We start from the raw sequence: 17206 nt of genomic DNA on the forward strand, positions 1-17206 counted from the left end.
GGTTTGAGGACAGCCCCAGAAATTTAGCAAGACCTTGCTTCAAAATTTAAAAAAATCAAAAGGACTGGGGGTATAACTCAGAGGAAGAATGCCCCTAAGTTCAATTCCCAGAAATAACAACAACAATAATTCAATTCTTAGCACATCTAAGTGTTTGTTGAATGTCTGAAAATAAAAATAAGTGAAAACTTTAGGTGGTTTAGTTGCCTGTCAAGCTCATCCTTCTTATATAAGATGTCTCAACTGGAATATTAGAAGTTAATAAAGTCCCATGTCCCATGCTGATGTTTTCAAAGTGGAGGTCAAAACTCTCTCTTTTATTGAAGATTTCTTGGTCACTCTAACATCATCTGATAATCCTATGACGAAGACATAGTGTTTGTACTATAAGAACAGACCATGATCATTTGCTTTCCCCTCAGGAATGCTCTCATCTGGGTATTTACTAAATATACTCAGATCATCTATGTCATCCTGTTCCTTTAATTTGTTTTACATCGAAACTATGAGACTAATATGACTGAAAAGTAGAGACTTCATTTTTACTGAAAGAATCAATTACTTAAAATACTAATATAGCTTTTTTGCAGAGAGTTGAATTGTATTTAGATATATTTATGGAAATGTCTTCAAAAAAGAAATGTTCATCTTCCTGCTATAATATGAAAATGTAAATTGAAAAAACTTAATATTAGCAGTTTGTACCTACAATTTTTTCATAAATAAAACAAAACACATTACACTGCTATAATATGAGGAAAGTTGAAGTATGAAAATATCAAATCATAAGATACTTAAAGAAAAAAAACATTTAATTGCTTTCAATTAAAAACATTATTTAATTCTTTCATAAAGCATGTGTGCTCAGGAGATTTCTTTGAGTGAATTAATTTAATTAATAGATTAGAATACTTTGCCTTCTACCAATCTACTTCTTATATAAAAAAATTGAGGATAATTTGTAACTCATTTTCTTAGTATGTTTCCATAGGAAGGCAGTCATTTTACTGACACCAAACATTTGTTTTGAAAATACTTTTTTTTTTTCCAGGGCTGGGGATAGAACCTTAGGGCCATTCTAGCATTCTGCCTCTGATATACATGCCCAATGCCCAGCCTTATTTTTTATTCTTTATTTTAAAAGAGTCTCACTGAGTTACAAAGGGCCTTGCTAAGTAGCTGAGGCTGTCCTTCAAGATAACGATGATCGTCCTGTCTCAGGCTCTCAAATGCTGTGATTACAAGTGTGCGCCACTATGCCTGGCTTGAAAATACTTTTATTGAGAATTATAAAGTAAACATTATCAATAGGTTCTGGAGTCAAAAATTCAAGTTTCAAATACTTTATTTACTCAGCAACAAAGTGACATTACTCTAAGTAAGACACGTAATTTCTCAAATTAGAAAATGATAGCACCTGCACAGAAATCATATAAAGTTTAAAAGATAAAAATGTAGATAAAGTACTCAGCATAATATGGAACACTGAATAAAGATGCCAGGTATTATCATTATTACTACTAGTGGTAGAAACAGTAGTAGTACTGACAAAGATCAAGTCTGAATTGTCATAACTCTTGAACTAGCATAGAAATTATAATAAAATGAAAATTCATGATATTTTGACAATTGCTGAGATAAATAAAAAATCCTAAATTTCAGTGATTGCTATCAACTGAAAACTACATTAAGCCCAGTGTGGTGGTGCATGCTTATAATCCCAGTACTTGAGGGGCTGAGACAGGATGATGGCAGGTTGGGGCCAGCCTGAGCTACTTAGTGAAGCCAGTTTCAACTTAGTGAGACCCTGTTTTAAAATAAAGAATAAAAAATAGGACTGGGAGGGGTAATAGGACTGGTGGGGGGGGTATAACTCGTTGCTAGAATCCCCATGGGTTCAATCCCTAGGACTGCAAAAAAATATTTTAAGATAATGGAGACAGTCCTCAGATCTTCTGAATACAACTGTATTATATTTGTTGAATTTTGCATAGCTGGCCAACTGACCTACATCCAGGTTATTTGCCATCTTATGTAAGGTAGACCTTCAAATATATGCAATCTCTGAATTTGATAATAATGAATATTAAACTAAACTGCCAACGTTCAGCTGATAAATCTATGTTTTTTTTTATCATCTTTCAGTAGACAAGTCTCTGCTCAACTGTTTGCTGGTGGCGCAGAAACAGGCTCATCATCTCTCTCGTATGCAGCTCTGCTCCCACATCTCTGCCGACTTGGCGTATTATCTTTACATTTCTCTATTTGTCTCAACAGCTTGTGTAGACACCCTGCACCATTATATATATATATCATGGCCATCTCTGCTGACACAATTTTTTTCTCTGAATGCTTGCAGCAACTACATTATCCAGTTTGGTAGCTGGGAGTCACGTGCAGATAATTACATTTAGATTTAAATAAAAGGAACTGGAAAATCCAATTCCTCAATTTTATTAGCCATATGTTAATTGCTCACTAACTACATGTAGCTAGGGGCTACCATATTGACTCCTGCAGACAGAGAACATTTATGTCTCTGTAGAAAGTTGTAGTGAGTAAGGCTAATAAGACCAATTTTCCTCCAAGCCTAGTTTCATTCATGTTATACTAAGTAGGAGATATGCTGTACTCATTAAACAAACAAAAAAAAGCAGAATTAGTTAGATAAATCTTGAGTAAAACACACTTGTATGTATTATGTATGCATCAGACTTCTACTAATATATTATGAATTAATGAAAACTGCAAAGAGTGGAATAGAAGTATGTAGCTTTTCAAAAACCGTTATAATAACTTTTTTCTAGACATATCTCAAAAAAAAAAAGAAACAATATCTCCAGGGAATTGTAAACGTAAGAAAAATAGATAAGCAGTAACATTCTTCAAAATGAAATGTGGCTATCCCTGGGCAAAAAGAGGTGTATAATAGAATGAGTTTGCAATTTCTCAACTTCTCTGTGTAATCTGTCTAAAAACACAATTTTATGCTAGTTTTATACTTCCTCTTTGACAGCCATTCCTCCCTCACTTAGCCCACCAGAAACTTATTATGAGTCCCTACACCAAGGAAATATCTGGGATTACAAAAAAACAGGGTAAAATAACTGTCATTTGCAAATGTTTTTGCAGTCAATGCACATAAACGCAGAAAGGCACTGCAATAAAATTTTACTTTCAGTTTTTAACACAAATACAAACTTTTAGATAAAAATTATGCTCTTTCAAAGAATGATATACTAATGAACATTTAATTAAGAGAAAAGTATAAAAACTTAAAGAATTCTGATGGTGGGAAATTTTTAAAATTCCAGTCATGTATATAACAATCTTCTTTTGTACCAAAGAGTGTTATTTATCTCTGAGGTAATAGAGATAGGAAGTCAAGAGAAAAATAGAAGCTCCAGAGAAAAAGAACAATGTCGTCCATTAATGAGGAATTTGCCTTTGTTTCCTTTAAAATTAGTTATGATATTTAGATTATAGTAAATATATTTTAAAAGCCAACAGAGGTGCTTTCTTTTTAAATATAAGTACTTAAAATGCACTGCAGATTATGATATAAAAAAAATTAGATGCCAACTTAAAAATGTTTGGGGTGTGCAGTTCCTACTTTAATCAATAAATCATGGAATATCATCGCTTTTTGTGGGGCGTTGTAATGTTATCATGATGTAATTAATTGTTACTCTATATTGAGGGCATACTATGTGTGAGGCAGCAAGCCTTGTGTGTATGTATTAATTTCACTCAATCTTAATGAAACTCTTTCAGGAAAGTACTATCATCTCTGTTTTCACATGAGGAAACTGAGGTAGAGTCTGGTTAAATGATTAAGTTTAGGTCATCTAGCTACTGAAAACAAAGATGGATTTGACCTTAATCGGCCTGGAGTTCAGAACTCATGCTGTGATTCCCTGCACAGTGTTATCTGCTTAAATATGTTTTCTCCTATAAATGTTCACATGTTGAAAACTTATATTTTCATCTAGGTTTGAAAGGCTTGGAAGGGAATACCATGTGAATTACTCTATGCCCCCGCATAGCATTTAGTATTACATGAAAAACATTCTTAATTAACTTTTGATGCCCATACACTTAGATGTTTCAAGATATTTTCTCCTCCATCTAATGATTCTAAGTGACCCTCTTTTTTTTTTTTTTTTTTTTTTTTTTGCAGGTCTGGGGATGTAACCTAGGGGCATTCGATCTCCAAGCCACACCCCCTGCCCTATTTTTTAGTCTTTATTTTGAAACCAGGCCTCACTGAGTTGCAGAGAGCCTCACTAAGTAGCTGAGGCTGTCCGCGAACCACAATACTCCCGTCTCAACCTCCTGAATGCTGGGATTACAAGCACGTGCCACCATGCCAGGCTCTAAGTGACCCTCGTAAAACAACTACAATTTATGAATAATATCTGTTTTTGGCTAGGAAACTAAATTCATATGTAAGACTGCTCCAAATAAAAAGATACACAAAAGTAAGTTTAATAGTGGCTGTCTCTAGAACTTGTGATTCATAGTTAATTTTATTTCCCTTTGCAGAAATAAAATGTGTCTTATTGTTTACATTTTCCTATTTCGATTTTGCGTTTGTTTTGATGGTATTAGGAACTGAACCCAGGACCATTCTATCACAGCTACACGTCTAGCTGTTTTAATTTTTTATTTTGAAACAGGGCCTTATTTTGCTGCTGAGGAAGGCCTCAAACCTGCAATCTTCCTGTCTGTTTCCCAAGTGCTGGGATTCCATGCATACCCTACCACGAATGGCTTTCTTATTTAGTTTTTTCCTATTAAGATTTAGTGTTTTTTTTTTTTTTCTCCTCATGTATTACTCTTGTAAGAAGAGAAAAAATAAGACTCATTATGTGGGATTCACAAACACATCAAACACAGGGCAAAGAAAGGATCATAAAGGAGCAAGCATGGGGCCACAGGAAGTCCATGGCACAGCAGGAGAGCTGGAGATTTGGCGGGAAACTTGGGAGGGCCTGTTGCTTCTTACCTGGTATCAGGAAGCCACAGGGCCCTGGCAGCCCTAAGAGCAGGGCACATGTTCAGAGAGGGCAAAAGCAAAACATTTTACTTGTTAGAGGCTATGCACAGAATTTCCCGAAACTGTGTACTTTGCATTTTCCCCTACATTTTCAAGAAAAGGGAGTCATTTCCAATAATTTCTGAGATTTATTTGAAAAGCCTACTTCTTGACTTGGGCTTCGAGGTAACTGCCCTACTTCATCTAAGAAGAGAGGCAGAAAAACTTTATGGCTTATTGAGCTTGTCAAATAGAACTTTGAACTCTAGCTTCAAATGGTTGTCTTTTTCTCTTTTAATCAATATAGTGATTTTTTTTTTTAAAAAAAAGAAGTGCAAATAATTAAAAATTGTACCTTGACATGTGAATTTTTTGGAGGGAGTCGTGAGTAAGAGTTTATCTGCCATTTCTCCAGGACCAGCACAGCGAGCAATTCCGGGCTCCTTATATTCCGACTTGACCCAGTCGGATAACCACTGCATGTTACAATCACAGTAAAGAGGGTTGGCTCCAATCGCTCTGGAAAAACAACACCACAAAAGCACACACACACACACAAGCATGGAAGTATTGTTATTTCCTAAGGGAACAGAATTCAAAGTGATGTTCAGTAGAAAATCCCTAGAGACGTATCCATGACAACGATTTAGAAGAAAATTGAGACATTGGGGAGTCTCTATTTTTCTGAAGCATGCTCAGGAGGGGGATGTGAGTGGTCGCTAACTACTGTTAATATTTTCTGGGCTTCACAAGGTCTCTTCATACTTGCAGAGACAGATTTATGTTGGGTATAAGCATATTCGAAGGGCAGATCATTACATTCTGCATTTACCAATGATTTAATGAGAACACAATTGCTATGGAAGGTCCTGAGGAATCAAATATGAACAAAGCACCATTCCTGACTCCAGATAGCTCCTGTTGTTGAATATATAGTCAGACACAAACCATCTTCATTAGAAACACTAGACGACAGCCCTTACAGGATGACTATGAGCAGACTGGCTAACTCTCCTGGGGGAGCTGGTGGTGAAGACAATCTAACCTACTTGGGCCAGTTAGATTAAGTAGCTAGAAATGGTCCTAAGGATGTTTCAGGTGAAAAACCAGTAAGTACAAAGGGACACCAGTAAAAAGTGGCATGAAATGGTAAAGACACACACAGCTAGTTCACCAGAGCTGGCCTAGACCTTCACTGGCCTGTCATTTCACAATGTCTTTTAGAACTTTTATTCCTACTCACATAAGCAGTTGTATTGATAGAAACGTAATCAAGATTCTGGGCGTGGTGGCTCACGCTTGTAATCCCCGCACTTGGGAGGCGGAGACAAGAGGATAGCGCAGGTTCGAAGCCAGCCGTGCTGGCTTAAGAGACCCTGTTTCCAAATTTTAAAAAGTATAAAAATAGGTCTGGGAGTGTAGCCCAGAGATAGAAGGGTTTCCAGGAATCCCAGTACCACCACCAAAAAAAAAAAAAAAAAAAAAAAAGTAATCAAGATAATACCTAACACTATGGCATTCCTGTCTGTAAAAGCTACACTATGCTATTTATGCCCATTCTCTTATCTTATTTCAGAAATAATTTTATAAAGTTAATATTCTTACTCCACTCTACAGATTACAAAACTGAGCCCAGAGAAGAGAATTAGTGGGTTCCCACATTTGCGAATCTTGGGCACCTGTACTAGAGGCATAAATTGGCATTCAAAAATCGATTTATATTTTGATTTATAATCAACTTCTGATTAGTAATACTTATAGCTCTGTGGCCTAAGTAATTGGGTTCTTTGTGCTGCAAATCCTAAGAAAGCACTTACAAAATCAAAATACTTTATATTTCAGCAATTTTTTAAAATTAATTTATTATTATTATTATTACTATTATTATTATTATTATTATTATTATTATTATTATTATTATTATTATTTACTTTTTGCAGTCCTGGGGATGGAATGACTAACTTTAACCAAGAATTGGGATGCAGTAAAGCTATGTTCATATATATTCAGATTCAAACCCTTCTAAATGAAAGAGGAGAAAAATGTTGTCTTTTGAATCACTTGGTCTCCTCTTTACTAATATTAAATCTTTACAAGGACCAAAGGGAAATAGAAAAAGAGAATAGAGCAGAGCTCTTTATGATCTAGGGTACAAAGGCAAAAGGCAGGAATGAGATACAGGGCAGAACAAAGTCACGGACAAAGAGGAATCAAATTGCACTCATTCTTGGAGGAAGAAGGGTGGCCACAGAAAGGAAAGTTCTGTGTGTGTGTGTGTGTGTGTGTGTGTGTGTGTGTGTGTGTGTGGTATTGGGTATGGAGTATTGAACCCAGAGACATTCTATCTCCAAGCCATGCCCAGATTTATTTATTTATTTATTTATTTATTTATTTATTGTGTTGTTGTTGTTTAGAAACAGAGTTTTGCTACATTACTGAGGGTCTTGCTAAGTTGCTGAGGCTGTCCTTGGACCTGTGATCCTCCTGTCTCAGCTTCTCAAGTACTGGGATTGCAGGTGTGCACCACTACACCCGACTATGTGAAGGAAAGCTCTAGTCGGTTCAAGTAGCACCCTTCGGGTTTATATTTTCTATCTGACCCTGATTCCAGCAGAATATCTGCTTCCTACTCTGTGATGAATTGGGTACCAGACAGTATCTTGTGCAAATGTCAGCCATGGAATGCGTAAAGAACTGGCCCTGATGTTGACATTGAGGTAGATGTTGGGGCCCAAAGATTAAAAAATGGGGTTTTGCCTATTGGATCCTAGTGATATAGCAGAGCATGCACAATACAAAGAGTAAGAAGGAGTCGGACAGGTGGATATATAAAACCCCATACTATGCAGCTCCATAAAACTATTACAGCTGTAATGTGATTGACTATTGGATCCTATTTTCCAACTATTCCCTTTATCAATTTTCTAAATTTCTTATTCCATTGAAGTTTGCTGGGTTTGAACAGGGATACAAAGCCATGGGGGGACATGATCTGAAAACCTCTTCCAGGTAATTGAGGCTCAAATGATACGATATTTGGATAAAACCAGAGAACTGTCACCAGGTGGTGCCAAGCTAAGCTTTATCAAAAGAAGTTTGGGATGCTAGGGCTAATTCCTGAATTTCCCTCAAGGTTTGCCAAGTTATCAGTAGTATACCTAGTAGCAATGAAATAATGGAATTTCACCCAAATAAATCTTTGGGAGATCATATACCACATGTATTTTAATTGCTTTACTGTATTTCCAGGAAATATGGAGGTACAAATTGGCACTATGAAAGTAAACAAAAGCAACAACATGCTATCCCTATGAAAATGGTTCCTTCTCATTACCAGACTACAGAGTCTTGAACCAAGTCAAATGCAGTTTTGCATCATGCTACATATAGTCTATGCAATGTGCTATTTGCTAAATAAATGAATCCAGTTTGAACAAATCAGGGTGTACTTTTTGGAGGAGCTGATGCTTGGCATATGATTCAGAGAAAAGTAGGGTTGAGCCAGACCAAATTCAAGGGAAAACTGATCTTCTAGAATCAGAGAACAAGAAAGAAGAAAGGCTAATGAGGTTGGGGGATCATGTTTGCTTAACTAGAAATATTTCTAGTTAAGCAATAAAAAATAAACTAATGGAGAATAAAATCAGTAAGTGTAAATTAAAACTGTCCTGTATAGAAAATTATATCCAGGCTGAAAATTTTTACAGTTCCTTTGATGATAAAACAAATCACATCTTAGATGATACAATAAAAGGAGTGGCAGAGGACCATTATAACCATTCTAAATTCATAGAAGGAGAGTATGACCCGAAACCCATAGACATGAACTAGGAGGTACTCACAGGTGTGATAATGCAGAAAGATCATTGAAAGCACCTTCAGGCACAGCAGAAATATCATTTCCATGTAAAGAACTGAAAGCAACAACAACAAAACAGGATTAGACTGACTATACTTTAGAGATTTCAGAGGAATTCGCATGCACATATGAGACTTTAGTTTATAATAATAATTTTAAGTCAGTTCAGTAAAAGGGTTCTATCCAACAAAGAGTGTCGCTACAAGTGGATATCCACTTGGAAAAGCAAAGTTAGTACCTACTTCATACCATCTGCAAAAAAAATTCCATATTGAAGAGGTAGATGTAAAAATAAAACTTGTAAGAGTCTAATAAAAGACAACAAACTCCTTTGTATAAACATAGGATGGAGAAGGCTTTCAAAAACACAGTATAAAAACCCAGAAACCATAAAGGGGAGAAGTGATAAATTTCTGATAACAGAAATATATATGATAAAGTATTACATTTGTACAACAGAATAAAAATAGTAGCAATAGCTGGGCGTGATGGTGCATGCTTGTAATCCCGTGCTTGGGAGGCAGAGACAGGAGGGTGATCACGCTGGTTCAAAGCCAGGTTTGCTGGCTTAAGAGACCCTGTTTCCAAATAAAAAATATAAAAATAGGTCTGGGAGTGTAGCACAGAGGTAGAAGGGTTTTCAGGAACCCCAGTACCACCAAAAAAAAAAAAAAAAAAAAGAAAGAAAAGAAAATAGTTGCAACATTATAAGCTACAAGGATACATTTCTTTATAAAAAGACCTAAAACTGGTCAAGCAGCTAATGGACAATGAACAATGTTATCTACATTTATAATAATATGACAAAATACCTCATAGGAAATGGAAAAAATGGTATGATCGGGCTTCATCAGAATAAGAAAAATGAAGTCAGATGTGGTGGCGCACGCTTGTAATCCCAGCATTTAGGAGGCTGAGACTGGAGGATCAAGATTCGCAGATAGCCTCAGCTACTTAGTGAGCCTCTTGGCAACTCAGTGAGACCCGGTTTCAAAATAAAGAATAAAAAATAGGGCAGGGGCTGTAGCTCGGAGGTCAAATAGCCTTGGGTTCCATCCCCAGACCCGGAAAAAAAAAAAAAAAGAATAAGAAGCATGAATGTTCAGTAAAACAAATAAAATATACCCTAATGGTCCAGAAATTAGAAATGCAAATTAAAATAGGAATATAAAATAATTTTCAGTCTACAACATGGATAAAAATGAAAATATTAATAATATTCGATGTGAACAGAAATGCTTGACAATAGTACTCTACCAAACAGTTGATGAAAAATAAATTTATCAATTGAGGAAATCTTTGGTAGACAACTTGATGTTGCTATTGGTTTCCTTTCAATATACTTGACAGGACCTTCCCATCCTGAACTACTGCTAAAATGCAAGCACATTTGCCCTAAGACATATTTATAGAATATTCATTATTGTATAAAATAATGGAAATTTATAATTAAACTAAATGATAGGAAGGATGTTGAATACCTAAGTTTTATTTTCTCTAACCTATGGGACATGATGAACAAGTTAAACAATTGAGTGATACCTATAGATAATATAATGGAAATATTTCACAACATGTTAAATAAATAATAGCACGTGGCACAAAAAATGAAAGATTGTCCTTTTGGCTTTCAAAAGTTATACAGCTGTGGAGATACACATGATTTAAAAGTAAATACCTATAAAAAGATCTGGACTAGCACATCATACTGCTCTGTTACTTATTGGTTACAGAAGTGCTACTATTCACATTTTATTTCATGTCAAACATAATCTTAATGGTCAAAAATATATTCATGTACTATGTGATTTCTACAAAAATTAACTTTTCACATATTTCTTTAAAATATTTGGGGGCCATATAAAACATATATTTTAGTGTTTTTATTAAATAAATGACTACCAAAACATGAAGCATCGAAAATGGGAAAGTTGTGGTGTCCCCATTAAAGCAATTATACAATGGTACAGTACAAAAAAAACTGTCCTATTTCTGAATTTATGAAAAACTTAATACATATATCCTAAAATAGCCAAGAATTAACAAAGCATGAAATTATAAAGAAGACAACTCAAAGCCTAGATCTCTGAGAAGAGATGTATTTGTTGATCCCTGAGAACAGAGGTATTTGTTGACCCTAGGATGCTTACAGTAATCGAAGAGACTTCAATCCATCGAAGGTTCGGGGAGGAATACATCTCAGACGGTTGTAACTAAGAATCCTGAAAGCATACATGTGCCAATTTATTTTATGCAGAAATCCAATAGTACCCACATATAAGTTTTAAAGTAAACTGGTAAAGAGATGGGCTCTTTGAGCCTCTTACAAATTGAGAATATCTGCACATGATATACATGATTTATCTTTGTGTTTTCTCTGTAATGCAAGATGGTCATTTCCCAACTACAATCTAAAGTGTAATCTCTCTCCTTCCTCCCTAAGATGTCACTTTGCAGAAACCTATCTGAAGGATGCCCTCTAATTCTCTTGCAACATAATAATTTGTTTGTTTTTCAGGACACAATATTTTCTCTAGTATATGTGATTGTTTATCAAGGCTTTTCTGGTTTCTCCCAAAGGAACTAACATTTCTTGAGGGCAGAGTGTGTCTCCATGGACAGAGTCAAGCAAATGTATTTTTGCCCCATGAGTTAATGAATACTCAGTATCACACTTTTACACTTACAAGGTGAGAAGCTGTGTCATGTTACTGAAGCTCTGATTGGAAAGGGTGCTTATCCGGTTGTTACTTAAGTCTCTAAAGAAAAAAAAAAAAAAAAAGAAAGAAAGACACAGAGTGAGTTTCCTAATAACCAAAAGAGAAATCTGGGTGATTCTCAGAAAGACAAGGTTCTTTCTACTCCCAGCCACGGCATTGTTAGTTTCTTGATATTATCTGAAAGTAACAAACACTAGAGTCCCCTCCAGGATGGAATGTACTCATATTTATGTTTATTCACAGTCTTCCCTGTTGAAATCAGGAGTGGACATATGTCTTGCATTTTCTAATGAACTGCAGGCACAGAGGCTAATCTCCTTTCATTTAGAACAGAAACGTCAGGGGAAAGATTTCCCACATCCATTTGCTTCTATCTCCTTCAGAACTTGGGATGCTCATAGAGAGCTTTCTTGGAGACTACCCACAATAGACACATTTCGTGGGTAAAAGACAAATCATTGTTCTTAAAAGTCCCACCAGATACACATTATCCTCATTGATACCCAGGTTCACTGATATACAGCCTCAAACTGGATGATTAAAAGAACCCCTAATTCAATTACATTCATAATGTCATGAGAAAATACTGTTTGTCCTTTATATATCAGTTGCTGGCACATAATAGGTCCTCAATAAATATTTACTTAAATAACAACTAAAAGATGTGTGGAATTTTTAACAAGGCTCATTGGCTACTTGTAAGTGTAGTTTGGACGATGAGTTATAGTCTATATTCCATGAACATGATCTTACTCTCATTTTATATATATATATATATATATATATATATATATATAATATATATATATTCACTGATATATCTATATTCACTATATACAAACCTATATATTCACTAATTTTGAAGCAAAGTCTAAAATATATGAATAAATGGGAGATTCAGAAAAAAATGAGGATGATTTATTTCTATGCTAAGATATTAAACATTATACACATAAAATTGTAAAACTGGTAGCAACCTTATAGGAGCTTCACAATCCATATTTTTAGCTATTGAAATAGTAAAATTTTAAAAACATATTTACTTTTCAAAGATATCTGTATAATGAGTCACTAGTGAAACAGTTTCCAGAGCCACAAAATCTCATTGCTCATCTTTAAGTAGTTTTAAATAATCGCAAGCTATCCCATAAATGTCCCAAATCTGAAAAAGTGACCCTTTGGCAACTGTAGCAAGTTAATAGTTTGTTTAACAGAATGAATTATATGCAATGAGTTCTTGTTATCAAATAAATACCTAAAGGCAAAATAGGCATATTAGAAGGTAGTCTTTTTTCCTTAATTTAACCATTTGTCATTTATATAGTACTATGCTACTCTCTACAGTGTTTTATGGAAAATATGAGAAATATTTCATGGAAAACATATTTTCCATAAAGATATGAGAAGTCAACAGCATTTTAACTAATATCAATATATCTAGATAAAGTTTATATTAGGATGTATAATTTTTCTTTTCTAGGCTTCTAAAAACTACTAATTGAGAATAAGCCTCCAAATTAGCCATATTTACCCTAAAATGAATTTGACTTAAACTAGTGATATTTTCCATAATATCTGCTACATTTTTGATGATTCTTTTGTATTTGGAAAATTTTTATCAGTTACCAAGGCTAATGTAAATTGTGACATAATACATGACAAAAGTATATTTACTATAAAATATTTTGTATATAACAATCAAAATGTTTGTATATTTAGCTATCTTCTTGTATGTAAAACTTACAAAATGAAAAACTTACAAGTGGAAAAATTATTTATATTAATGAAAACAGTGATAAAACAAAAATCCCATAGAAATAAACATATTATCTCTTACCTTTCTTTCAATTTGGCTAATCATAAAAAGCCTCTTACCAATAGAAATCTCCAGTTTTACTATGTTTTTCTAATTTTTGGGCTATTTAGCTTTGATCATATCTATGCTTCTTAGAATAAAGGGGAACCTTTTCCTGAGACATTCTATTGCCTGATTGATATTCAATGAAGATGTAGCTAGTGGTCCAGAACCATTATGATCAAAGAGGAAAGCATCTAACTGTAAATGATTTATATTATCTGAAAGGTTCACTGGATCTTCTGCCACTTGCCGTCCCCATTTTCAAGAAATCAAATAAGTTAAGGATGTAAAAAATACGATACTCACATAAGTGTTAAATGTTTGTAGTTAGACAGTTCCTTGGGAACCAGTGTAAATTGATTCCCATCCAGATACCTAAAACCAGGGAAACAATATTATCTTCTTATAAAGTAACAGTGGTAAGTCATAAACTAAATGAACATAATTATTTTCTTTTGACTGAGGCAAGGAACTACTTGACAATTTTTCCTCTGAGATGTCACACTCCAATCTAGAGTCGATATGCAGGAGAAATAAAGAGAAAAAGCAGAGTGGTCTAATTCAGTATAATTCTTTATGGATCAACTTAGGCTATATAACAAGACCAATGACGGATTGGAGAGTCCAGTTTTTTATGGTTTATCTAGCAAAGGAAGTCAAACATCTACCCACTTGTTTGTCAGTAAAAGGTTCATTCAATGAAATACATTTTCAATTGAACATCAGTTTACTTGTGTTTATGTGGAGACAATAGCATACATTTGCTAACATGTGGAAAGACCTGTCTTTTCTGGCCTAGATCATACTCTACTGCTTGAATATATCTCTATACACTTACTAAAGATCAAAGGATAGTTATGGAGGGATACTTGAGAATTTGAACACAACTAGGCTTAAATTTAAAGGAGTTTTTCAATTAGGTAATAATAATCCAGGAGGCTTTCTGGAATGTCATGACACTTATAAAATACATAAATAGAGCAAGTGTATGTAAAAGTATTAGTCAAATAGCCACATGTAAGTCAATTTTCTGTTTCTTATCACAGTTAAAAGAATAGTTAGAAAGTGGTAAGCGAAAAAAATAAATGAGTGCTGGATGTTATATTCATGATGTCACAAGAAGAAAGCACATTTCATCTCCTCCCAAGGCTATTCTTTCCTAGAATATAGATGGTGAAGGGCAAAAGTGTCACCAGCAACTTGGGCTACCTGGCTATTCCTGCACCAGTGAGACATTTTGGCACACGTGATATGGGACATGTGGCCTTCCTATCCCGGTGGTGCAGTGGACAATTTCAAGTTTCCAGGTCCAAGTTGGTATTTGCGCTGGATACAGAAGTTGCTGAGAAGTTGCCTAAGCTAAAACATCCATTTCTAATATTCTCATATTTCAAAATTAAAATCAGCTGTATAAAAGTTAAAAGTTGTCAAAATATGTAGTCAGTGTGTGATTAAGAGACAAGGTGAGTTATGATTCCTGGTGCCTACTCAAATTTCCTGACTTCATCTTTTGTCTTTGACTCCTCTTCCATCTAGCTAAGTTTTCCTTGGTACCACTAGAGGGAAGCATCATTCCATATACTTCAGACTCCCAATGGCTTCCAAAGAAAGACACAGGGCAAGATGCAGAATGTGCTGCACTAAGGATGTTTATATGTTAAGACACTCTAAGAAGAAAGTTATATGGAACTGATTAAAAATAACAGATACCATTTGTTCAAACTAGTCCATAAGCTTTATTTTTGCAAAATTCTTTAATAATTTAATATATTCCATATATGAAAAATGTCTACTATGTCATCTATGTTACTGGTGAGATGGATCTTGAAGACTTGGTAAAGTTCTAAGAATAAGGTCTCTGAGAGGCAAAACCTAAACTTTTAGAGATAAGTTAATATTCTCCTCATCCCTTAACAAGCTTTCTTCTGGAGATAAGTTTACTGTTTGATAATTTGTGGTGGGATAGATTGAAGATTCAAATGATGGAAGAAACACTAAAGATGGTGTAGACAGGATGAATGAAGCAGTTTCTCCAGTGGGAATTCATACCAAAACCAAAGGAGGTTTAAAATTATTTGATGGGGTAATAAAGGCACGAGGACAAAGGCCAGTTTAAATGGGAGAAAGAGGGATTTATCATTAAGGGTTATATGAGTGTTAAATTTCTCACTGGACTATTCCTAAAATCAAGGCTTTGCATACAGAATGCTGTCTAGGCACATAGACTTCTGACAGGGGAGGGAGGGCTCAGGGGCCCATGACATCTTTTGAAATAAAAAAATTTGAAAATAAGAATGCACTATTTAATTATACACACCTCTACAAAGCAGTGCTTACTGCTAATTAACTGCTATGATTGGTAGTAACAAAGAGGAACAGAGCCCCCTCAACTGACAGCAGTTTATTTTTTCCATGGTTTATTTAGAACCAAAGAAAAGCCAGGCATGGTGGCACACGCTTGTAAACCAGTACGTGGGAGGCTGAGACAGGAGGATCGCAGGTTCGCAGCCAGCCTAAGCTACTTAGAAAAGCCCTCCGCAACTTATCGAGAAATAAGACCTTATTTCAAAATAAAAAAAGAATAAAAAAATAGAGTTTGGGATGTAGCTCAGAGGTAGAATGCCCCTGGTTTCCATTCCCAGTACCACAAATAAACTAAAATAAAAAAATAAAAAAGAAAGAACCAAAGTAGGATTCCTGATTGGAGAGGATTAAAAAAAATAAGTTCCTTAAAAATATAAATGAAGTGACACCTTCTTTATCTATGTTGTTCTCTGCCAAAAGTTTATCAAAGCTGATCATTTGGAATACTTGCACACATCTGTATGAATTATAGATACATATCCGCCTGAATTGTGGAATTATGGAATTAAAGCATTACTGGTCCTGGGTTCCATATAAACAAAAATAAGACAGAGATAAAATGAATCCCTTGGATTGACAAAGCATTCACACATTAAATTTAGGGATAAGAGAATGAAACGAATAGGCACACGGGTATGATTATACTAGCAGCTAATTCTCTGATGATTCCATTGTGCATTGCAAGCATGGGGCGGGGAGTGTGAGCTGAAGGTCTGAAGTCTGAGGATTTAGGTTTGCGGATACTGGCCATGTAATTTGTATCAAACACCAGTTATGAAAATGTCAAGGATAACTGGCCTCACACACTTTATGATCTAAAGGACTCTGATTCAAGTTTAGAAAAAACAGTTTCTTTTTTAAGAAGAAGGGTTATGCCAATTGCTTCCATGTTGCAGATAATTATTTATCCTGTGTGATGACATATTTTTCCAGGGGTCATAGAAGTATAGAAGAATTAACCATACAGAATATCCTAGACACTGCAAATAAATGAACTGTAGGGCATTTCCCAAAATGCATGCGATGGAACATCAGTCTTGTAAAACGCTCCACAGAAAAAGGGCTCTCAGGGAAAATAAGTGTGGGAGCTGCCTAATATTTTACCATCCCCACTTTTAGCTTACCAGTGTGCCTCAGCACACTAAAGCACCCTCCGAGAGATCCTACCTTGAACACAAGAAACCATGTCAAACAGCAATTCCCAAAGGCTTCAGAACTGGCTTTTACATTATTGGTTTATAGTTTTGCATGATAATTGCTAACCACTCTTGTATGTCAGCATCACTGTGATTTACATTATGATGTCAGACTCCAATGCACCCATAAAAGCATTAAAAACAGCTTTTCACATTTGAATGTACCCCCCC

The 17206-nt window shown here is 35.0% G+C and overlaps 1 protein-coding gene across 1 annotated transcript in view; it reads right to left on the minus strand.

Moving 5' to 3' along the window:
- SLIT2 (slit guidance ligand 2) overlaps window positions 1-17206 on the minus strand; it is a gene marked incomplete at both ends in the record, with an annotated part of 373384 nt that overhangs the window by 61963 nt on the left and 294215 nt on the right. The window contains 5 exon segments of the mRNA XM_080697867.1: window positions 5394-5557; window positions 8881-8952; window positions 11048-11119; window positions 11585-11656; window positions 13782-13850. Of these exon segments, the coding sequence (XP_080553993.1) occupies window positions 5394-5557; window positions 8881-8952; window positions 11048-11119; window positions 11585-11656; window positions 13782-13850 (449 nt within the window).

Source organism: Muscardinus avellanarius (assembly GCF_963383645.1).
Source record: "Muscardinus avellanarius genome assembly, chromosome: 6".
Lineage (NCBI taxonomy): Eukaryota > Metazoa > Chordata > Mammalia > Rodentia > Gliridae > Muscardinus > Muscardinus avellanarius.